General features: G+C 42.9%; 2 protein-coding genes across 2 annotated transcripts; one reads left to right on the top strand and one right to left on the bottom strand.

The window, feature by feature from the left end:
- Window positions 1-19,650: 19,650 nt before the first annotated feature.
- LOC124647726 (cyclin-dependent protein kinase inhibitor SMR1-like) lies at window positions 19,651-20,129 on the top strand. Its single transcript, XM_047187614.1, has one exon. The coding sequence runs from the start codon at window positions 19,713-19,715 to the stop codon at window positions 20,127-20,129; it is 417 nt and encodes a 138-aa protein (XP_047043570.1). The 5' UTR covers window positions 19,651-19,712.
- A 1,429-nt stretch (window positions 20,130-21,558) lies between these two features.
- Window positions 21,559-22,784, bottom strand: LOC124647725 (syndetin-like; the record flags this gene model as incomplete). The annotated part of the gene is made up of 5 exons (XM_047187613.1): window positions 21,559-21,926; window positions 22,014-22,064; window positions 22,236-22,313; window positions 22,395-22,514; window positions 22,689-22,784. Coding segments are annotated over 5 exons (456 nt in total), but the record flags the coding sequence as incomplete, so codon positions are not given.
- Between the last annotated feature and the right edge of the window lie 1,739 nt (window positions 22,785-24,523).

Genomic DNA, 24,523 nt, shown 5'->3' with positions numbered 1-24,523 from the left:
AATGAACTACTTGTAGCTCAGCAGTACCCATGTTCTTCAAGAGTCAGCAGATCTTAGGAAGAAGAAGCCCATGTTCTCTGCTGCAGTGACCAATCGGCAAACCTTAATATGAGTATCCAATGTTGTCTTGTAGAGTAAAACAAAGACGATTAGCATGAAGAAACCCATAATAATCGAGAGAGACCTCCAAAATTATTACTACTACTGTACCAAAGCCAGAGGCGCCTCTCACATTTTGTCTTTCTTTTACCTGCACAGGCAGTACAGACCACGAAGTGATTGTCAGGCAGCAGCGCATTCTTTAAACAAACCCTTTTGCTGGAGGGGCAGAGTCGGATTCCCTCGGCGATGTGCCTGCCGCGCCTGTCGCCGCTGCCGGTAGGCGCTGCCTGTGCGGGACACGTCGGCGTCGCGGGATCGATCACGACAGGACGAGGGTGAGCTTGTGTCGAATAAATCTAGGCGCACGGGCGGCGGCATCCGATGCTGGAGCGGCTCGGCCACGCACAGGACAAGGAGGGAGGGAGCCGCGCGCAGCAGCGGCGGCCTTCGCCCATCAGGAAATTCGCGGCGGCTGTGGGAATTCCAGGCGTGGAAACCGGCGATCTCAAGCGTGGTATTTTTGCACTTGCATTCACTAAAATGTTGAAGGGGTTGATGGTCGAGAATGAGGAGACATTTGCCACGAGGATGGGAACTGGGAAGCGACGCCGTACCTCACAAAAATGATTTTTGAAATTAAAGACAGCAATGTAAGGACAAAGGTCATTGAGGCCTAGGCCGAGGCCAAATTTTGCTCACAGACGAGAACATAATCATGTTCGTCAGTTTGAGCTAGAAAAAAGGGGCTTGGTTGAGACCTGGACCAAATTGCTTATGGGGAAGAATCAGATCATGTTCGCCGAATTAAACATAATGGAGCCGGAACAAACGGTTTGATTCGACAAGAAGCAAGCCATCATCTGCCAACATGATGGATGATCGCACATACCTATCATCATAGTTTCTCTATTTCGCATAAAACTTATGTCCTTTTGCACTTTGATTCATTACTATTGTTTGTGAACAATATGATTAACTAATTAGTGCTATTTTATTAACACTATTCAGTTTCTCTGGCCTCTTTTATTCATATTAGCATATTTGATTAAATGGGTGGATCAAAAGGGCTAGCTCGAACCAAAATGTGTCGGCCTGCTAGGTTTGCCCAACCCGAACAAACAAAGGGAAGATCAGGACCTCTTTAGTGTTTGGTGCCCAACCCAAACGAACCAAAACATACATAATTGGTGTCAAAATGGGTCGGGCCGCCAGAGCTTCCCTCATGGACTAAAAGTTTTACATACCTAGGACCATGGTTGCCGTTATACACATGGAAATTCATCATTCTCTCAAATGGATCAAATTAGGATTTAAATTTTTGTGATATAATCCGTTTAATAAGGGGTAGCGATTGGGTTTGCTTAATAGAACCTTCCTAACAGGGATATATTTTTACCCATCTTACCTTCTTAAAAACACAAATTCACATTCGTCAAGGACATATGCAATGGGGTGAAATCAGCCTTGTCGAGTGACGAAGAACATAATGAACCCGAGGTCGGGAAAATTCTCAAAAGGTAATGTAAAAAATCAAAATAGTGCAACATTAATGTTATATACAACTCTAACACAATACTTAGTACTCCCTTTGATTGAGGTTAAAAGGGTAACTTTTAAGAACATCCCATTTGAAAACATTCACCTGATTAATCGGTTAGGCATGTGCATATGTCATGCCAACAAATTTGGTTGCTGCATGTGCCTCATATCAACCCTCCCCCCCCCCCCCCCACACACACACACCTCCCAATCATCCTATTGGTACTCCTAATAAGCCGTTTAAACCAAACCAGAGGGATTAGAACAAAAATTGAACGTATTTTAATATAGCCGTTTAAACCAAACCAGAGGGATTAGAACAAAAATTGAACGTATGAATGGTACTCCTAATAAGCCGTTTAAACCAAACCATCTTTATCAGTGTTTAAATCGTATATTAATTCAAGCAATTGATAGAAAGTCTCTCTAGCCTTGCTATTAATGACTAATTTTTAAAAGATGTGCAAGTTCTTGTGTGATAGAGGAAATCACGTTTTTATGACGAAAACTGGATCAAAAGGGAAAGAATCACAAGTCGCCAATACTCACAAGTCAACTTGGGTCGAAGAGCTGATTCGGGTGGTGTTAACAAGCACTGGTACGCGCGCCAGCCCGTACCACCCGACACCGACTTTACTAGGTAAAACCAAGCAACTTTTGTGAAGGTATCTATATATTTTGAGGCTCCAGCCGCCGCACGGATCCGCCATTCTCAGTTTGCATCAGAAACACACCGAGGAAGATCCACCGCTTCACCTCCACCATTGTTCATCATCCCCATCTCCATCTCCATCTCATAGCCATAACCATAGCTTGTAATTGGGATCTCATCGCGATTATCGACCATGTAAGAATATTTGGTATCAATCTAAGTAATTCTACAATGTTTTCTTTCATTGATCTTATTATTATGAGTATAGTCCTCACAGTTTGCGGGTTGAGGATTAGTCTTGCAACGATTATGTGCCTAATACATGGGATTATTGTGTGGTGATTTTAATATAAGACTTGTATTTTGTTCATTGTCTCTTACCTCAATTCGAGAACTTGTCAGGTACCCAAGTCCCCAAGGATTGATCAAGGTTGGAAGTGAGATAAATGGTAAACAACGTCTACGTGCGAAATCCAGTGACGCCAAGGGGTGTACAATAATATTTATTGATCCATTTGGGAGTAATATTAACATCACTAATCCTAATGTGTTGCCATGTATTTTTCTTAATAATGGTTGATAGCCCGATGCTTCGTGGTATAACGGTTGGACCAAGAGACTATATGCTATGATTGTGGCTCGCATGAGCTATAATATTCATGGATGTGCTGCCCAGAAATGCTATCATATTAGATCATCTACATATGAATGTGCTTAACTTAATATTTATCTCATATGTATACATAGCTGCCGGTGAAACTTTAACCCTAGCGTATCTCCATCCATCGACACAACTCTAGATACAAAGTACACTGGCAAGGTCCGGTAAACATAAGATAAAATCAATTAGCAAGTCTTGTGGAGGTTCCTTAACCATCTACAAGTGTTTTCCAAGGTTCAGTAAACCTAGGGCTTCTAGGAAAAAAGCTACTATATTGCAACTGTAATTCGGATCGAAGGTATCAACACTTTTTCTGACACCATTGGTGGGTAAGCAATTTCAATATCCTGGTAAAGTTACTAGAGACCTTGTTATTTAGTTCAATTTTTGTTTTAGTTTATTTATTGTTGTTGGTTCAATTTTTGTTATCTATTGAAAACACATAAAAAATTAGTTACTTGTTTTTCCCATTCAGGTTATACCAAAGCACAAAAAAACTAGCACTATGGCACAAAATAAGGTTGTGGATAATGCTACCCCTAATGATGATTTTATGCGTGAACCTGTCACTTGGATCGATGTTACAACAAAAAACTATGAAATTAAGACTAACTTTCCGGGTTCAGATCAACAGAGCTAATTTAGAGGCTCAATTGCTGAGGATTCAGATTTGCACTTAAACATATTTACTGAGATATGCGACATGATCTGCGTGCATAAAACATGTTCACCCCAATGCGATCAAGTTGCGTAGATGAAATACAAAAGATTGGTTGCTAGTTATGCCTAGCGGCACTATTATTTCTTGGGAGGAATGCACTAATATTTTCATGACTAAGTTTTTCCTTCCAACTAAAACTATGCAATTTCGATCTAATATTACAGGCTTTAGGCAAAAATATTGCAAGCCACTAGCGTTTGCATGGGAAAGGATAAAGGAATTCATGATGAGCTGTCCCATCCACTAGCGTTACTTCTCTATATATTTTATGATGATTTTAGTGGTATGTCTGAGTCTATGTTTGATACCACAGCTAGAGCACATTCATGAAAATACCGATAAGTGTATCCAAGCAGCTTCCTGGTGATATGTAGAATAAATGGTTACTTGTCTGCTTATTTTATAAACTGGCTTTAGATCTAAATAGACAAAAAGAATTGACATACCAAAATTTAGATGGCCGGCGTTGTGCCACGGTTTCTGTCCACGGCGTCCCATTGAAACACCGCGTTGGAGACGCCCCTAATTATCCCGACAACAAAATGTCAGAGCTACGGCGAAAGCCGTGTGATCAGTCGACACTTCCTCAGAAAAATGCTCCTCGGAAATACCGGGACAGGGATCGATCGAGCTCTGGAGCCTGGCCGGGACCGATGGAGAGAAACCTGACGCGCGGCCGACGAGGCCGCCGCCGGCGCTGGTCGCGTGGCGTGGCGCCGTCGTGGTCCACACACGGACGGTCCGACGGAGATCAGACGCGAGGCGTGCCCGCGTGCGCTCGTGCATGGGTCAGTTGTGACTGGCGAGAGATCGATTGGCCGGCGCTGAAACCTATGCGGCGTAACGCAAATGAATTAACCGCGTCCACGTGCGCTCATCTTCTTCGTTTTCAAACGCGGCCAGCTTACTTAAGCTGTGAACATTAACTGCGGGTGTGAAAACCGCATTTGCTTTGCCCTAGATCCCCCATTTCACACTCATCTCAAGTTCAAGCCACTACCTCGCAGAAATGTTGTCGAAGGAGTACCCAGAGCTAGAATATCCGCAGAGCATGGGGATAAAACGGGGGCAGTACTCCCCTAGAGATTAAAAAGAACGAAAGCACTGCTAGTGTTAATCCCTAGCGATAAGCACCCGGCCGGCGGGCCCGGTTCACGTGCGGCCAATCACTGTGGTTCCCTCGCGACTCGTACGGCCACACGACAAACTTGTCAATATAAGCGAAAAGAAAAGAGAAAGAAGCAAAGAACCAAGCCGCACATGCTCCTGATTTTTAAATACGTTTCAAATTGTCGAAAAATCTGATAAAAAAATTCACATGTATATTTCGACCTTCTATTTGCTCACAGATTCATGAAATATTAATTATGTCACGCATAGAAAAGGCAAAATTTGGTGCCATCAAGAATCTTTTCACGAGATATTTCTTTATATTTTTTTTATACGGGATACATAAATATCGGCTTTCTGCGAAACTTGGCGTGCACACGTAAAATATTAAGAGATACACTCAATTTCTTTTTAATTTGAAATCCTTTTAGCATTTCTAAAAATATTTTTCCTATGGCAAGAGCACATGCACCCAACATCAAAAGTGAATTTTCGGCAAATCACACAAACAGTTCACGGACATGATATCTGACTACGGACGTTGCCACAAAAGCGATGTATACCATCCCAATGTTCTGTTCTAGAGTAGGGGTGGACTAACTAGTCACTCAGATTGTTAAAGCTCGTGATCGTCAAGGCTTGAATCATTAAGACCGTTAAGAATAATAAGCTAAAATAGTTGTTTGGCTCGCTTTGTTAACTAATTGCGAGTGCATGCGAATAGGCAATACATACTTACATAGTATTCAATACATACATATTCGTTAACTGATATCGTTCGGTTACTTGACTTCGGCCACTTCTTTAGTCCGTTGGTCTCTTTTGATGGTCTTCACCTTAAATAGGCCATGAGTATAGCATAGGAACACAACAATATACTCGGCTAGCAGTTTGTTACCAATGTTAACAAGTAGCTCACCAAGAACATCGTTTTTTTGTTTAGCTCGTTAAGGTTAATGAGCAAAACTTTCTGCTAGCAAAAATTGTTGCTCAGCTAGGTTCTTTAAGAAAAAATAAGTCGAGCTTAAACAAGTCAAGCAAACTGAGTGTTCTTTAAACTTGACCAGATTCGAGCTTTATCTCCATGTTCTGTTTTTAGAGAGATCACCAATCGCTAATAATCTTAGTAGCCCATGCATGCGTGTTCTCTTCTACAGTCACCAATCTTAACATGAACAAACCCATAATCTAGAGAGACCAACCCGCGATCTTTATACTTCTACCAGGATCACTATTTCGAAATTTTATTACTGCCAGGTTGTGTCTTTCTTTTACCCGCGCAGGTACTGGTACTGCGGACCAGGAAGACCAGTGATTGTCAGGCAGCAGCACATTTTTTAAACAAACCCTTTTGCTGGAAGGAGGGCAGAGTCGGATTCCCTCGGCGATGTGCCTGCTGCAGTTCTGCCGCTGCCGGTAGGCGCTGCACCTGCACGGGACACGTCGGCGCCGCGGGATCGATCACGACAGGACAAGCGCCGAATAAATCTATGGCGCACGGGCGGCGGCATCCGATGCTGGAGCGGCTCGGCCAAGTACAGGACACGCAGGGGGCAGGGAGCCGCGCGCAGCAGCAGCGGCTATCCGGAAATTCGCGGCGGCGCACGGTGGGTGAGAATCCCAGGCGTGGAAACCGCGGGTTTTTCTATTCGTCTCGGGCGATTCCCGAAGACGGTATCCGATGATCCCCTGTCGGCTGCCATCTCGCTCCCAGGTCCACAAAGTTGTGCTGATTTGTGCAGGGATCCTCTCCTTCTTCTTCTTCTTCCTCGCCTCTGAACTCTCGAGGCGGGAAGCAAATTTCACAAAGTACGTACGCAGGAGAAGCTGATGGTCCTGCTGAGGAGTGTGCGCCTCTGTGTTCCGATTTTAAAGTTCAGATTCCTCCAATGACACGCGTAGGGATTTGTGGCTGCTCTCCTTTTCATGGTACGCGCTGATTGGTGGTTGAAGGTTCGATTAGATGGCCACGCGACCAGCCTCGTGCGTATGTGAATGACATGATCCTATTTGATGCTACGCAAATGGTGAATCAGTCCCGCTCAATCCTAGACATGTCTGCGGCAACTCATTCTCGGTCTAAATTTGGAGTGGAAATGGCGACACGTGGACAGCGTGTGTCTGCGCACGTATCCCTCTTATCCTCCCTAGGCCAGCCAGGTAGTGGCACAATATCAGTCCACACCCAAAGGCACCTCCTTCTTGTGTGTCGCAACACCACCGCGCCGCCATTTGCGCCCTTTGTCAGTGCCGCACGCTTGTGCTGCTGCTCCCAGGTAGCCAGGCCTATTCCCGACGTTGATGTACGCAGTTGCCGCCTCCATGAGAGATCCAGTTCATCGTCCGTCCGCTCGGAGCCGCCTAGCAACCGCGTCACCTAGGACATGTTCATCCATTTGCGCATGGAAATTTGAGGTACCAACTCGGCATATTACCCATTTCGTTGGCATAGACATTGACATAGTAACAATTATATGGCCATAGTTCCATGTTGTACATAGATGGACAGTAGTTCGGTCGAGTTTTTCTACAATAATGTTATCGATACCTCGTCCGGCGATGACTCTGACGGTGATACCGAACTGATGGTGCATGTGGCATCCCTCATCCATGAGCACAACGAGAGGCAGATGTCGTAGTTTAGTGGCTCGATGAGGCCACCCATGGGCAATATCAAACGCAGAAGCTAGCCATAACCGTCTCTTCAAAAACTACTTCTACTGTACCAATCCACTCTTCCCGAAGCACATATTCTGGCACCGTTTTCGGATATCAAGAAAGTTGTCCATGCAAATTCTCGACCGTGAGGGACCACTGACAAGTGCAAGACCAATGCGGGCATTTGGTGTTCACCAATCTGTGCGGGCTATTGTGTGGCACCCTGCTTAAACATGGAGTGTTAAAACCATGTGAGAGGTGATGACTTCTTGTGTGATCATGCACATCATGAGTGTTGAGGACGAGCTTGATAATATCCGCTTCTTCCAAGGGTGGCAATTTTAGGGGAATTGGTTGACCTGGAGCGTGGACTAGCAGCCTTTGCAGAGTTCCTCCCTATGCATCATGACATCCATATCGAGACACTCGCAATCAACTTCAAGCGCAGTTGATTGTGCATATGTGGGGTCACGTAGGAAACCAATAGTCATCTCCTATCATTTATTTGTTTTAATTTGCTTGTGAACTATATTTAATTATGAACTATGATACTATTTTGGTTGTCAACTATTTAAATCAATTTGGTTGTAAACAATACTATTGTTTTACTTTCATATATGCCAATTGGGTGAAATGGAAAAGGCAACATCGCCATCCTTGACCAAATGGGTCTAGCCGCTAGATTTTCCCCCGTCCCAAACGGACCATGGGAGGACTGATGCAGCGGACCTGCTCGCAGGACAGCCCAAAAACTAAAACGAACACATTTGGTGTCTGAAATGGGTCGGACCGCTAGAGATTCCCTTAGCATTCATGTTTGGTTATCTATGTTAAATACGGAAGACATGCTACCTTTTTAGGTCCCATTTGAAACAGAGGCAAACCATAGGAAATTTGAAAGATTGATTTCCTATATGAAAATCCCTATGTCGTCAGTTGGAATGAAGGAATAGGATCCAAGGATTCCTTTTAAATTCATATAGGGTGGGAAATTCCATAAGAATTTTGGAGGAAACCTAGCATGAAGTCTCACCTCATGTTTTGAACTTCTTGTGTCTCTAATTTCACGGCTTTTCCAACATGACATCCAAACAATATTTTGAAGTTTTCCTCTGGTTTTGGTTCATGTAGGAATCCACAATACTCAATTAATGTATTTTCTTGTTCCGATGTTTTGAGTTCTTGTGTTCCAAATGGGTCCTTAGATATGGTGATGGCTTTCTAAAAAAAGAAAGGGATGGTGATGGCAACAAAACTACATATGTTTACCAATTTGTTCGGACTCCAAGTGCATAGTCATGCAACAAGTGTTTGTTTTTTCCCACAAGGATGAATCGGGGGTTTGTATCGAACTTTTAGGGAAAAAGCTATTATATCTTCTATCATCTTCAAACAACTTGGATACTTAAAGAAAATAGTTTTTTGTCCCCAACTCCACCAAGCATTTCAAAAGAAAGTAAATAAAACATGTAAAGTACGCAAAGTATTTTTTCTTTGCGAAATTATGAAGTCCTGGAAATAAAAATGCAAGCAAAGTAAATTACAATGTCTTTATTATAGTATATAAAATGGACCGGGGTTCATGGTTTCATTTGATCTCCCTCGCATAAACATGGTGGCATGGATAAAGCACTAAATAACAAGCAACAAGAATCCATATAGGCATCAATTCACAGGATAGTGACGATACAATACATCTCATTAATACTTCCTTGATGGGGAAAGACTTCTCAAACCAAGATTAACAATAAACAGAATATCGCCCGAAGAACTATGACATGAACTTGATTAACAAAACTATCATCTTGAGCAGAATGTCACTAGATGAATAATACGGAGTAGCATATGTAATCATTTATCCCTAGTGAGGTAGCCAATGGAAAAGTAAAAAAAAACATAGTAGCACATGAATTTGTGTCACGTCCACATGCATACTACCAAGCTAATCCACCTAAGACACACATCCCCCTCATGGGTTCTTGCATACTACTTTGATCAGAACAAAACATACATGAATAGGGTAACATATGCATGTATCAAAAACATATATCAATTGCACCTCATTATTCATCTCATAACAAAAGATCCATCATCAAAGTATTTTTCTAATACCCCGAAGAATATGACCTCGAAAGGGTAGATATCGAATATGTGCATTTGCATATCATGCATCTCTAAAATACGGGAGAATTTTGAAAATTTATCTTGAACAACCAAAGTGATCAAATTTAAACTCTAGTGTCAAGATGACCTAAGACAAACACTGGGATTTGTAATTCAACTTTCGGGATGACCTTTGAACATTCTAAAATGTGGAGTAAACTAAAACTTAAGCACCTAAACTTGTTTGCAATTAGTAAATAGCATTGTGTGATTATAACTTGAAACCAATTGAACACACTTCCAAAAGATTTGAATTTAAAATTGAGACCAAGACAAACTTGAACTCAAATAATTTGAATAAAAAAACTAACTATTTGATTAAAATATTCCTAAAACATATATATTTAACAATACATGCATTTCCAATCTCAAATTCATCTCATATCAGCATATAAAATAATAACATATATTAAAATTCCATATTTGAAATTAAATAATAAGAACCAGATTCAAATATTCATAACTAACTAAATAAAAATCAAGAAAATTCAAACACAATATAAAATCTTAAGAATTTTAATCTCTATCAATCTACAATCGTTACAAAGTCAATTACAAACTTGAATCATCCATAAATGGAAATCCAGAGAAAACCCTAAATAGAAACTAAGAAAAATAAAAGAAAGCCCCAAGCTAAAACCTAACTAGGCTAACCTATGTACACTACTATCTACATTATATCCACGTTATTGTCTTGTTGAACACCACATTCTTTTGATCAACATCATCATCATCATCATCATCATTTCTTGCTCTTGATCAACAGTTTAATCCTTCCTTTGACCTTCGCAAACTTAAGAAAACATCTATGATGATTAAAATGTGGATTCACCATAGGGTGAATCCATTTGATCTAGGATCCAAGTGAGTGTCGTAAGAAAGAATTCCTGAAATATTAGCGAGGGTATTAAGCAAATAAATACAATCTAGAAATTGAGTGGAATGGAATATTAAGCCATTGACCATTAGCAACAGACCAACTAGCAGAACGACAGCCAATAGCAAGTGCTAGTAACCATGACAGAAGCCAATGTTAGGAAGTAGCCATGGTAGACAAGAGGTAGTATAGTAGCAACCGGCAACAATAAACCCCGGAGCAAACATCCATAGGAAAAAAGTAACTAGATAATTTTTTAGTCACCAAGTTATCCAAGCAAAGCCATTATAACACTAAAGTCTAGTACCCACCAGTTTGGATCCATGGAAAAACCAAATCAAATATAAATCCAATGAATAATTATTGATTCATTAAGCTATCTAATCAAACTTTACAAACGTGTCTCTATAAGACAAGAACGTCAAACAAATAAAGTAATAAACCAAATAATAATTAGTTCTAGAAGTTAACAGGAACAAATATAAATGAAAATTTCACTTATCACTATCCAAATTGAGCATTAGGACAAGAAACAAGTTAGTAAAATTACATTCCTAAATTGGCACGTCACATAGAACCAAATCTTTGATTCAATCAACCACCGAATAAATTCCCGTTAGCACATAGAAATAGCATAGAGAGGCGGCAGAGAACAGTAGAAGAACCTTTGTCACCTAAATGCATGGCACATGTGTCAGCATCACAAGACTTAGGCTAGCCTATAAATATCCAGCATCCCACGCCCATAAAGCTCACAACTCACATCCTAGTCCTAGACTAGAAACACACACACTCACATTTAGAGAGACACCTGAGAGGGAGGCAAGGAAGAAGCTGGAGGACAAGGGCAAGGACAAGGAGGCAAGCAAGATGTTCGTCAACAACTAGGAATAAGCAGTGCATAGTTTGTAAAGGTTTAACTCTAGGGCCATAGAAATAAACCCTAGGAAATAGAGTGGGATAGGATTTGATTCAGAGGATAAATGTGTTGTAGATGCATAAGTAGGACTTCCACATATGTTGTTCTTGCTGCACTGCAAGCACCAACACCTCTGGGAACACATTAGAGTGATCATGACACTCTCACCTAAGACTTAAGAGGCACCTAGGAATAATACCCTAGTAAGGTCGGGCAATAGGCACAACCAGCCAAATTTAGTAGCTAATGCTGGAGTAGAAGCTACGTAAATGTAGCTAAGCATTGCTATAACCTAGAGAGAAGAATGGAACACTATCATCCACAATGAAGAAACTACGGGAACCGAGGAACCCTAATTCCAAATACATTCACTAAGTGACTACAAAAACTAAATGAACAAACAAATAATGCACTACTAGCTCACCCTAAGCTACTAGGCTACTGCTAAACCATTAACAACATATAAGAACTTAAAAAGACAATGTTAACTATCAAAATTTAAATTATAATTGACAGGCAAACAAACTAGGAAGAAAACAAACCGACTGAATTCTAAACATAACTAAAAGCGAATGAATCATTAGAACACCTAAGGAAACATCTAAAACAATTCAATAGTAAATTAAAGAATTTTTAACAGTGTTTGACATGCAAAACTAAAGAAAATTCAGTCGGCAGTTGTAAATAGTAACCAATTGATTGGTTGAACTAGTTTAGGCAATTAATTAACTACGATAAACGTATAAGAACACTAGAACATGCACAAGAACAACTTAAAACCCTAGAATCCAACTAGGACATGATCGATAGTAGCCAGCACAGTAGGGTAGGAAAGTATCGATAGAGAGAGAGCAATATAGAGAGAGAATGTTTAGAAAAACTCACCGTAGCCTAGCACGCTGTTGGGGAGATAGATCGCAACCCACAACCATTATGCTCGGAGAAGACGAAGCTGGGGCGGCACAAGGAGCACTATGAAGATGTACGATCCTGATTGGAAGCCCAAGGAGGCCACCAAGCTTGACGACACATCAATGGTGACCTAACCCTAGAATCGTGTAGGGTTGCTGATGACACTACAACAAGTGTGTCAATTCATTGGGACTCTAGGTGGAGAGTGATGTAGCAAGAGAAATTTTCCCACAAGGGTAACTCGGGGTTTATATCGAACTCTCGGGGAACAAAGGCGAAGCTTCTTCCAACTTCGTCTAGCAACCTGCAAAGGAAAGTCTTTGTCTTGTGCCCCCAAGTCCATGTTGTGGTTGTCAAGCACAAGGATTCGATATTAGTAAAGTAAAATAACAATAAATAAAATACTAGAGAGAAAATTAAAACTAAAATGCAAAACTAAAACAAGTAAATAAAGATGTTTGGGCGGTTTTGTTTGCAAGAATTGAAGATATTTTTGCATTTTCAAAACTAAGCAATGCTAAAAATGTAAAAGCAAGTAAAATTTGTTTCTGATGATAAAATGTGGATCGGGGTTCACTTGTCTACTCTCTCATAAAGGTGTGGTGGCATTAAGAACACGATGGATAACTAAATATTGATGAGATTTATTATGTGCCTTGATTAGCATTTATATGGGCATCACATCCTAACATAAAGATGATACTACACATCTTACTTATACTCCACTAGAAAGGGATACACTCCAAGCAATCTAGATTTAAAAATTAACAGAGCATAGCTTTAGGTATTTTGACATGATGTTTGAACAACAAATATGCTACCTTGAATTAAACATATCACAATAGATCAAGCACATGATCCATAGATTAAACAAGACTTCTTAGTTGTTACTAAGAATTATATAGCACATGCATTCATTTTATCCCTGGTGAGGTAATAAAAGAATTGGTAAAGACCATATTAGATATGAGGCTTGCTGTCACAACTCATTACTACCACCATGTTACTCCATCTAATACACACCATCCCCCACGCATGCTCTTCCATATAAGTTTGAGCAGAACAAGTAATAAAGAATAGGGTAACAATATGCATCTATTAATACATCAAGAACACAATAAAGATTCAGATCTCATAGGTCATCTAATAAAACAAAAGATCCACCACCCAAGAATTACAAATATGGCCATAATCATGATAGGCAGCTCATATGGCATCTAAACAACATAGTACACGAGATAGAGATCAAGATACTGACACAAACCCATAGTCCAGAGGTGGACTACTCCCTCTCCATCCTAGTGGCGGTGTTGATGATGTTGGAGATGGTGGAGATGAAACCGGGGATGGCTCTGACAGGGTTTCCCCCTCATATTCGCAGGTTCAGCTTTAGTTTTGTGGTTTTGGGGTTTCCGCACCGCCTCATCCGAGAACGCCTCAGGGGGTCTATATATAGTGGTTTTTAGGTCAAGCCCTTCAGTTTGAGATCAAAATGGACGACTGTGAAGGCTCTAGGAGGGGAGGGAACGAGACATGGTGGCGCAACCTAGGGTGGGCTCCGCGCCACCTGTGCTTGTTCGGGCCTCGTGGGCTGCCTCTGGCACGTCTTCTTCTTCTCATATTGTGTCTCTGGGAAAATATTGACTCCAGAAAAATCCTCCCTCCGTTTGAGTTCCGTAAGGTCCCTAAAACTTCAAAATACACAAAACAAAGGTTTCTTTTTCTGCGGAGTTGTAAACCAATGAAAGGGGATCAGTGGAAAATACCCATAAATCAATGCGTAACATCTTATAACATGGAAATATGTTGGAATATATAACAATAAACTACAAAGTTCATGTATGCATTGTACATGCATCAGTTGCGAGTGATTGATTACGAGAGCGAGAGGCGAATCGAATTGGACTAGGTGGGAGAGAGGAGTGTGGAGAGTATTTCAACGCACGCGCTGCGTCAACGGTGTCCATAAATGATCGTGGCAAGCTGGCGATGCCATAATTAAGCGACCACGGTCGCAAGAGAGAGGACCACTGGTGAGCGAGGGGAGAGGGTGATGAGAGTGACGATGTGGTCAGCCTTGTCAAATCGAACCAGTTTAATCTTCTGTTTTGACCAAAATAGACTGGTGCAGTGGACCCCACTTGTCACGGGCATTTTAGTCTTTTTTCTTAATTCTTTTAAAAACCCTAAAAATAATAGGGAAACCAAACTAGTCAGAAAAATAAAATAAAAATAATACAAGAAAGATAAAAATGTGAATAATCCAAATATGAAATTTGTTTGACCATTTGAAATAATTTTATTTTAAGAATTTTTAGGGTATTTAAATACCTAAATAAATGATGTCCATATTTCAAATCCAAACTCAAATTCAACTAAAAATCCAAAACCAAACTTGAGTGTTATTCAAACAACACTAAATAAAAAATTATAGATATATGAAAATACTAAAGTCAAATTAAAGAAATCTTGAATGCAAAATCCCAATAAATAATCCTCATATGATTTAAGATATCTTAAAAGCTTAAGAATTTGAATGTTATCATTCCAAGAAAATAATTTCACCACTCCATAGTTATTAACAATAAAAGGAGAAGCCTTTTATCGAAAAAGAAAATACCACTTAGTCAAAAAGCAAGCAGTCGAAAATATTAAAACTTAAACCTTAAAAACATTACTAAAGGGGAAGGGTTCAACACACTAAAATTAGGGTATCTCATACAATGCCGCATAGCATCATTTGGATCTTAAACATTGTCCTTGTTGGACAATGATGCTTTTTCAGAGCCTGAGGTCCTTCGCCAGTTAGAATCTCCGAACTATGGTAACACATATTTGCCAGGCAAGTTCAATCTTGCATACCATTTGAAGTTTTACAAAAACCTTTTCAAAAAACTATCATTGCATTAAAATGAAGCACTATTTTTCTAAATTATAAATTGAGGGTTACCGGCTACAGGGTTGCGTGATCTACTAGGTGGGCAATGAAACCATGGAATATAGAGTGAAACTCTGTCGGTGGAGGTTCCATTGCATTGACACCACCATTAGGGTTAAAATACAACTCCAATCAGCCATTCTCAGCGTTGTATAGATAGCACTGACCACATATCTCGTAGTAGGACAGGAAAGTCAGTTGTACCTTTCTCCTTACATATATCCTCTCTGTTGAGGAATTTGGCAGGGTGGGGCCCCGTAAAGTCCCAATCCGATTCGGGTAATCCACCTAACATCATAAATGCAATTTGTCATTTTGGAGATATTTTTATGCTTTCTCATTTCGTAGCATTTGCGTGGAGCTTTGGGGTGTGTTGAAAAACGATTTTGATGCCCTTGATGAGAAGAACATGTCACCTCAAGAGAAGTTCAACTGCCAACTCAACTTCATTACCACTCACAAGATTCATCAATGTTTGAACCGTGAAGTCCATGATCAAGTTGTCAACATTGAGTCCTCTAAGGAGCTTTAGGATAAGCTCACAACCTTGTTTTAAGTATGAATCCTCCAAGAAAGATATTCAAATGTTCATAGTCAATGATGGAGAGAACCTCAAGAGGGCCTATGTGATGTCTACGGGAGCTTCTATTCTTGTAGACAGTGTTGGGCCTCCAAGAGCAGAGGTTTGTAGAACAGCAGCTAGTTTCCCTTAAGTGGATCACCCAAGGTTTATCGATCTCAGGGAGGAAGAGGTCAAAGATATCCCTCTCAAGCAACCCCGCAACCACAAAGCAAGAAGTCTCTTGTGTCCCCAACACACCTAATACACTTGTCAGATGTATAGGTGCACTAGTTCGGCGAAGAGATAGTGAAATACAAGTGGTATGAATGAATATGAGTGGTAATAGCAATCTGAATAAAATATGGCAGCGAGTAAACATGCAACAAAACAGTAAACAAACGGAGATTCGATGCTTGGAAGCAAGGCCCAGGGATCCCGCTTTCACTAGTGGACACTCTCAACATTGATCGCATAATAAATAACTCTTTCTCATATGTGCTACATACACTCTTTTGTTGGATGATGAACACATTGCGTAGGATTGCACGAACCCTCAATGCCGGAGTTAACAAGCTCCACAATTCAATGTTCATATTTAAATAACCTTAGAGCATAATAGATCATTGCAAAATAAACCAAGAACTAACATAGTGCACACACTGTCCACATTACACTATGAAGGAGGAATAGATCACATCAATACTATCATAATGATAATTAACTCCACAATCTACAAGAGATCATGATCATAACCTATGACAAGAACCACACGGTGCACACACTAGTCACCTTTACACCACGCAGGAGGAATAGACTACTTTAATAACATCACATGAGTAGCACATAAACTAGTAGCGATACAAAGCTCATCATATGGATCTCAATCATGCAAAGCAATTCACGAGATCATTGTATTGGAGTACAAAGAGAGAGATTAACCACATAGCTACAGCGGAGCCCTCAGCCTCGGGGGTGGATTACTCCCTCCTCATCATGGAGACAACGATGGCGGTGAAGATGGCGGTGGAGACGGCGGTGGAGATGGCTCCGTGGGCAATTCCCGCCCCGACAGGTGCCTAACAGCAGAGTTCTGTCCCCCGAATTAGACTTTCGCGATGGCGGCGGCTCTGGATGGTTTTCTCTGTTTTCGTCTTCTTCGTATCGAGGTTTTAGGTCTGGGACCTTTATATAGGCGAAGAGGCGGCGTCAGAAGGTCGAAGGGGCGACGACACCATAATGCGGCGCGGCCAGGGCCTGGGCCGCGCTGGCCTATCATCTGGGCCCCCTGTGGCCCCCCTCTGGCGACTCTCGGGTGTTCTGGATGCTTCCGGGAAAAATAGGAACCTGGGCGTTGATTTCGTCCAATTCCGAGAATATTTCCTTACTAGGATTTCTGAAACCAAAAACAGCAGAAAACAGGAACCGGCCTTTTGGCATCTCGTCAATAGGTTAGTTCCGGAAAACGCATAAATATGACATAAAGTATGTATAAAACATGTAGATATCATCAATAATGTGGCATGGAACATAAGAAATTATCGATACGTCGGAGACGTATCACTATGCAAGGCTCATTCCCTTGAAAGAAAAGATTCATGGTCTTGGGGTGAAATCTTCAAGGATGGCTTCGTCGTGAATGATGAGTTCATCAAGAACAAGTTCAATTCATTTTTCCCCGAGTACCAAGGATTGGCCTTCAATGTCAATTCTTGGATCCACTGCAGAAGATGACCACGAACGATCTTACTAGGTATTTTATGTCCCATGATGGCATGATCACCACTACCATGAAGACCATGGAAGTTGTCCATGCCATGAACAACACAAGCTCTCTTGCTTCGAAGGCCAAGGTTTTTCAAGGAAAGGAAATTGAAGAATAGATGGAAGAAGAGGCCAGACCTCAAAAAGTGATCTTGATGTGGATTTTTATTTCTTTGCAAAGAAGTATGCTAGTTCTCCATGAAGAAAGGTTGAAGATTTTCAAAGGAGAAGATAAGAATTTGCCGCAGTTGCAATGGACCGGGGCACTGCTCCGACAAGTGTCTCTATGAGAAGAGGGAAGACTAGCCCAAGCATGAGAAGGGAGCAAGGGTAAAAATGAAGCCAAAACCTCTCAATGAGAAGAACAATAAAAGAGAAGGAAAGCTCTCATAGGCTACGAGTACACATCCAATGGGAAAAGTGGAGATGAGGAAAGTAAGTGGGCGTGGCTTGTTTGGCTCTTGCCGAATCTAGGTCGCTATTCAGGTATGATTACACCAAGGACTATGCACCCACCACCAAGAATTCTTCCCACAAATGCCCCATGGCAATGGGAGCTAAGGTGATCACTCCCCTTCATTCTCTAGTATCTTGGATGATAATTATGGGGATAAAGTTGTTTTGTTGCTAAATTGCATAAACTGATGTGTTCTCTTCGTGGTGAAGCTCGAGTTCAACTCGACTACTTAATGGATACCATTGTTTCACGCAATGAATCCATTGATGACTTGAATGCCTTTATTGAGGATGGAAAACCGAGATTCAATCTCCTCAAGCAAGAGCTCGTCAAAGAGAAGAACACTAGCTTTATTCTTAAACAACAAATTGAAACTTATGAGCTTGGTAAAGCTAAAGATATGGATACTCCTGATAGATTTCTTCTGATGGCCCAAGAGCTTGATGCTTCAAAGAAGGATCTTGAAGTTGCTCATGCTTCTCTCACTACGGACCTTGAGCACCTTGAGAATTCTAAAAATCTTATCAAGGGTGAGTTCATGAAGCTTCGTGAGAATCATGACCAATTCCAGGACATCATGAAAAAGCTCCAAACACATTAAATGACCATATTTTTATTGAAAATATTGCTTGTGGTTCTAACTCTATGGTTGACCAACAACTCATTGAAAAAATAATAAGTTGAAAGAACAAGTTCAGAAGGAGCATCTCACACCCACCAACAAAGGAAAGGGGCTTGATGATATCCTTGCTCATCAAAAGGTGAGAGCTCCAAAGCAAGGTCTTGGATATAACCCAAGAAATGACAAGAGTTGTGCCACTCCACCCAAGAAGGTAAATATTGTGCAAGAAGGGCACAAAGTCGATGGCAATGCCAAGAAGGATGTTGTGAAGGGGGGTGTATTAGGGCAACCCCAATCACAAGTTTGGATATAGAAGCGAATGTATATGCTAAATAAAACTTAAGGTAGATGAAATGCGGCTAACAACGGGCACTGAGATAGCAGTGCGCTCTAGAACAACTCCACTCTAGTTCTCGGCATCTCATCCCTAACGGCCAAACCTGATCGCCCCAGGCTAGATCTTGTGTTTTTTTACCCAAATCCCAACCTGAAAGCCCAAACTATCCCAACAAAAACATGTCGTCCCCTATTTTATGAAAAAAAAAGAGTATATTTTTATATCATTTTCTTGAAATTCATTTTTGATACAAAATAGGCATAATTTCATTATTTTCGGCTAGAGTGGGCCAAGTTCCGGCCGGGCCTTTTTATGTCGGGCTTTATGAGGCCCGGCCCGGCCCAAGAGTTGCCGCACTCCTAGAGTCCTATCTGCACCACCACCTGTATAACTACAAGAGAAACAGTACACGGACCTAAACGTAAACTAGCCGTGGTGCGTACAAAAGGACACACGGCCAATACAAAAGTGCCGCTACAAAGGGGCCCTTTCTCCCAAAACCGGAGCATATCCCCAGCAAGCAAAACCTCGCATCACCAAAGAGGAAGTGAGCCAGTGCCCCAAGTAACCTTCCCTCCTCCACTCCTCCGCACGCGCCGCCATATGCCCATACCCCATACGCACCAACCCAAAGCCAAGAAGCTCTCTCTTCTCTTCCTTCCCACTCCACAAGCACAAGAAACTCGTGGCGCGAGCGCCGGCCAGCATCGAGAGATCGACCATGTCAGCGTCGCCGGAGTTCTACAAGCCAGCGCCGGTGTTCTCACCGACGCCGTGCAGCTCGCCGCTGCTCCTGCACGGGGCCGCTGCCCCCGGAGCGGGCGTAGGTCAAGAAGGGGCGAGCGCCGCGTTGGAGGAGCAGTGCTGCCGGACGCCGACTGGCGTGGGGAGCGAGCTGAAGCAGGTGGCGGCGACGTGCCCGCCGGCGCCGAGGAAGCCGCGGGCGCCGGTCGCGCCGTGCCGGAAGCGGCTGTTCGAGGTGGAGGTGTTCAGCCTGCGGCTGGATGAGCTGGAGCGCCTCTTCTGGCGCCCGCACGCGCCGCAGCCGCAACCGGCGCCGCAGCCCGAGAAGAAGGTCAAGCGCCGCAGGGTGGCGCCGCCGCTCGCCTCGCCGGAGCCCTCGGCGAGAGCTAGCTAGCTGGCTGGCCCGTCGGTAGCTAGCTGTGTCCAGGCCAAGTGGGTTTGGCTTGCCCGTCGGTGCAGTAACTAGCAGTATAAGATTCAGTACTGCGTTTTTACTGCCGTACTTGTTCTCTATGCTACTACTAGCTGCTGCTAATGTTCCAATTAATCAGTTCAAAATAGTAGTTCGTGCACGGTAGTAGTAGTATTAGTAGTAGTAGAGTAGCTAGATATGGTAGGCATCAGCAGTTCTTGCTTTTTACTGTATGTGATACTAGTATGGTTGGTCAACAGGTAAGGAGTAGTAATAGGTTGAAATTTCCTTCCATAGTGTAATAGTAATAGGTTTAGATTTCATTCCATGGAGTGCAGCCTGTATAAATGTGTAATGAGAAGCTTATCGATGCTGTATCTGCCTATGTACACCAGTGACCAGTCTCTCATTCCCAATACAAGTTACGCGTCTACTTATTTATATTTTTATATATTTATCAATTTATTTATTTGTTTATCGTGTTCTCTTTGTTTTCTCTGAAACTTTCAAGTATGTTGCTATCGTGCTTACGGCAAGCTAGACGAGGAGAAATTTTCTGATTCGTGTAGGAATTTAGCAATTTTCTATGGAACTCTGGCTTCTTCCTTGCACGATGGAGGGCTCTGGTTGGTGTGTCCGTGAGCAGTCTCGGACGCCGGCTTCTTCGTCGTCTTCGTTCGTCGTTGTGGGATGTTCTGACGCCAGTGGGTGATGTTTGGTGACGTTTGATTGCAACATCAGTTCTTAATGGGGTTCTACTCCTTTCAGTGGATACAAAACAATCGGTTTCATCTTTAAAAAGAATCCGACACTCCACTAAGCGGCAGTCTGCAGGCGAGAGGAATCATTCTGCAGTGGCAAGAGTAGTAGCAATGATACGTTGAGGGTACGGTCTTGTAACTTTTACCGAAGTTTCTGCAGCTTTTGACGTCTCTGCAGGCTGGTGTTTTGAGGCGGAATGATTTGGCGACTGGTGCCAATGAATGTGTTGGGGGAAGTTCAGGGACATCGCAGGTGGTCACTGGCAGTTCTGTCCAGGAATAGTCGAAGTCGAGCCGCAGATGCTGCGAGAACTTGGCTCTTCAGGTGGTAAATCTGCTCATGTCGTTGTAGCCTCCCATCATATGACGTCCGCAAATAATTCTCTTCCGGTTTCGTTTTGCCCTACCTGGAACACTATTTTGGGTGATTTCCTCCCCACAACAGCGACCAGCACGACGGCCATGAATTGGCCATATACATGTTCAACTTCTACATGGATGAATTACGGTCTGGATAGGGTTATTACAGCATCCTTTATTGAGATGTTAAGGCTGCAATAAATACAATAATCTGCTGCATCTACTGTATCTGTATGGCGCACTTGTCCGATATTTAAGACATCTGCAGCAAGTTAAGGACATCGTGCACATTCATAACAGATGATGATTTGTATTTATTGAGACGATGCTCCATGTACGGTGTACATACACTACTGTTTCTTTGCTTCCGGTTACTACCCCAACTAAATTATGATACAAGGTTTTCTCTTAAATATACACCAAAGAAGGATACCGGTGTTAGCATCAAAATGGCAGGAGGGTCAAGGAATTGACAAAATCAATGAGAAACACAGCTCTATATGCAGCTGGAGCAAACAAAAATGAAACAGTTACAGACCGCCTTCGCCTAGGGTCCTGCCTCAATCCTCTCGATGGTTTCTATCCTCGTTTTCCTTTTCCATCCTTTCATGGTAGCAACCAGGTTGACCAACCCAATAACCTGAGTCTTGCTGTACTCCTGCAGAGTTATACAATGACAGACAATGTAAATAGTTCACATTTTCAAATAAAAGATTAGCACTAGTAAGATCAGTTGCACTCTTACTGGATGAGACCGTGCCCAGTGAACATACTCCGTCTCCGGCAGATAATAAGCCTGTTTGATTGGCAGAAGAACCGTTAACAGCAATGACGTTTGTCCATAACCCCTTATTGATGGGATATGGAACACATAAAGTTAAATGTGGTCATTGTCGGATGTATTCTTCAGGCAAATGAAGTGATGTCATTAAATTACTGGTATGTCCATGAGGATTCGACTACATACCTTTACGAAAGTATCCACAGTTTGCAGCTTTGGCCTAACATTTGATGATACAATGTGTTGCAGCCCATTAATTAGTACCTGAAAGAACAGCAAAACTGTTACTACTAAATTTACTTCCATGCCTACATTTCACGAAGGACCACTGCATAAGATTACAACCTGAAGGTCAAGTGACATCAATGCACGTCCTTCGTCAGTGCACCTTTTCACTCTGGAGAGTCCTTCAACTAAAACTTCTGCAAGGCTCTCTATGCCATACTCCAGCAAGAGCTGTTGGAGCTGAGAACATAAGAATTTTAATTGCCTTTAATGTCGGAACATCATGAAAAAAAAGTGAGGAACAAAGAAGATTCTCGCATTCTACAGAATTCCAAAACTAATTAACACCCAAATAATAAACAAAGTCCAATCAGACCAAAGAAGAAATTATTCATTTAATTTGCTCAAACTAACCTCCTTAGAGATTCCTCCATGGTCCAATCTTGTTTTGTAATGTTTGAACTCGCCCAATAATAAATCAACGTACCTGGAGAAAAGAGGCCCAAAAAATTACGAGTCTTCCAGAGCATCAGTGTATTCATCTTCATAGTACAAGGAACTCAATCGGATTTGATTAACACGTGATTGCAACAGTAAAAAGTGTAGTTGTATCTGCACCAGGTAATTTAGCAAGAGAAAGGAAGGAGTAGCATATTGCCACAGAACTCCACCAACATTGCGTGTAAATCAATGGATTTAAGATATGTGGATGGATAAAGGAAAACAACCACAAATGACGTGTACTATTTCAGAATGTGATATCTATATGAGCAGGAGTATATGATGGAGCAAGGTTAAAAAAGATGGTAGGTGTTAATTAAGCGTTTTGCCATCACCTAGCACTTTGTTAGCTTAGGCGCGCATGTGCGTTCTGTATGGACAGAGCGCGTTCTGTATGGACAGAGCAGCTGGGCGGGCGCCTAGGTAGCTTAGAGCATCTCCACCGGCGCCCCCGATAGCGGCCCCGATAGCTTTTTGGGGGCCAGGAGCGAAAATGGGCTCGCACCGGCGCGCCCCATACGGCGCCGGCCAATTTTGGAGCCCAATAGAATCGCCGACGCCTCGCGAGGCTGAATTTTTTGGGCGTGGGAGCCGCCTGTCAGCCACACATCCCAAAAGTCGATGCCAGCGGGGAGTGGCGGGGCCGACGCGTCAGCGGCTCATTCAATTTTAACCTAACCGTCGCCACGGGAGTTAATTGGGGCGCAGCGGCGGTGCAGTTTCCGCAGACGCACAGCGACCCGTCCCGTCGCGCGCGCCTTGCTCTTCGTGCCGCCGTTAATGAGCGTCACCGCTCCCCCGCTCCCCCGCCTCCCTCCCGCAGAGGTGCACGCACTCCATCGCCTGCGACACCGTCGTCTTCATCGTCGGAGATGGACGAGGAGGGGCCCGTGCTGTTCGAGTTCGTCCTCGTCCTCAAGGGCGGCCCACGCGGCATCCAGAGGCTGCCGGACACCTTCGCCGCTTCGCCGACTTCGTCGCCGGCGACGACCGCCCGGGCATGCTGCATCTGCGGGAGGATTCATGCGGTTACTACCGGTGGATCGTGGACGTGATCTACGACGCGCGCGGTAAGATGTACCTCCACATCGGCTCGGAGAAGTTTGCGCGCCACCACAGCCTCCAAGCCGGCTTTGTGCTCGTGTTCTCCTACTTCGGTGTGTTCTCCTACTTCGGTGACAGGGACATGAGCGTCAAGGTGTTCGACGACACGCGTTGCCGCCGGAACTACCACGTCGACAGCGCCGAGGAGGACGACGAATGACGAGTGTTGTTTCTTCGCAGCCAATATCTGCTCGCATGTTTTTGGATGTTCTTCCTCGAAAAAACCAACAGGGGCGCACCCTCACCAGCTGGATTTGGGTGCCTGGGTGTGCCCTCGAGTGTTCTTTCTTGGCAGCGAACACACGAAACCTGCCATGACCGGCCTAGTTAGGTTTAATTTTTTTGCAATGTTTTATATTTGTGTCAACCATGGTTCAAACTATGTATTAGTTTGTGGAAAACCAAGTTCCAAACTATGTCTTCATGTAAACCACGTTCCCAATTATGTATTAGTTTGTGGAATAAAATGTTTCTTATGATTTTAATTCAAAACATCTATCGGGGCCGCCGTTTTGGGGGCGCCGGTGTGGGAACAGCTCCCCCAAATAGAGGATGCAGTGCCGGCGCCCCCCCAAACGGAGGTGCCGGCTCCCCTGCCGGCGCCTATTTGGGGGCTACCGGTGGAGATGCTCTTAGGCATGCGC

The sequence above is a fragment of the Lolium rigidum genome, chromosome 4 (genome assembly GCF_022539505.1).
Source record: "Lolium rigidum isolate FL_2022 chromosome 4, APGP_CSIRO_Lrig_0.1, whole genome shotgun sequence".
Classification (NCBI taxonomy): domain Eukaryota; kingdom Viridiplantae; phylum Streptophyta; class Magnoliopsida; order Poales; family Poaceae; genus Lolium; species Lolium rigidum.
The sequence above is the reverse complement of the archived record's forward strand: the minus strand, read 5'-3'. Positions and strand labels throughout refer to the sequence as shown.

What these genes read in the sequence shown, in the direction of transcription:
- LOC124647726 (XM_047187614.1), top strand. Translation starts at nt 19,713, where the DNA reads ATGTCAGCGTCGCCGGAGTTCTACAAGCCAGCGCCGGTGTTCTCACCG.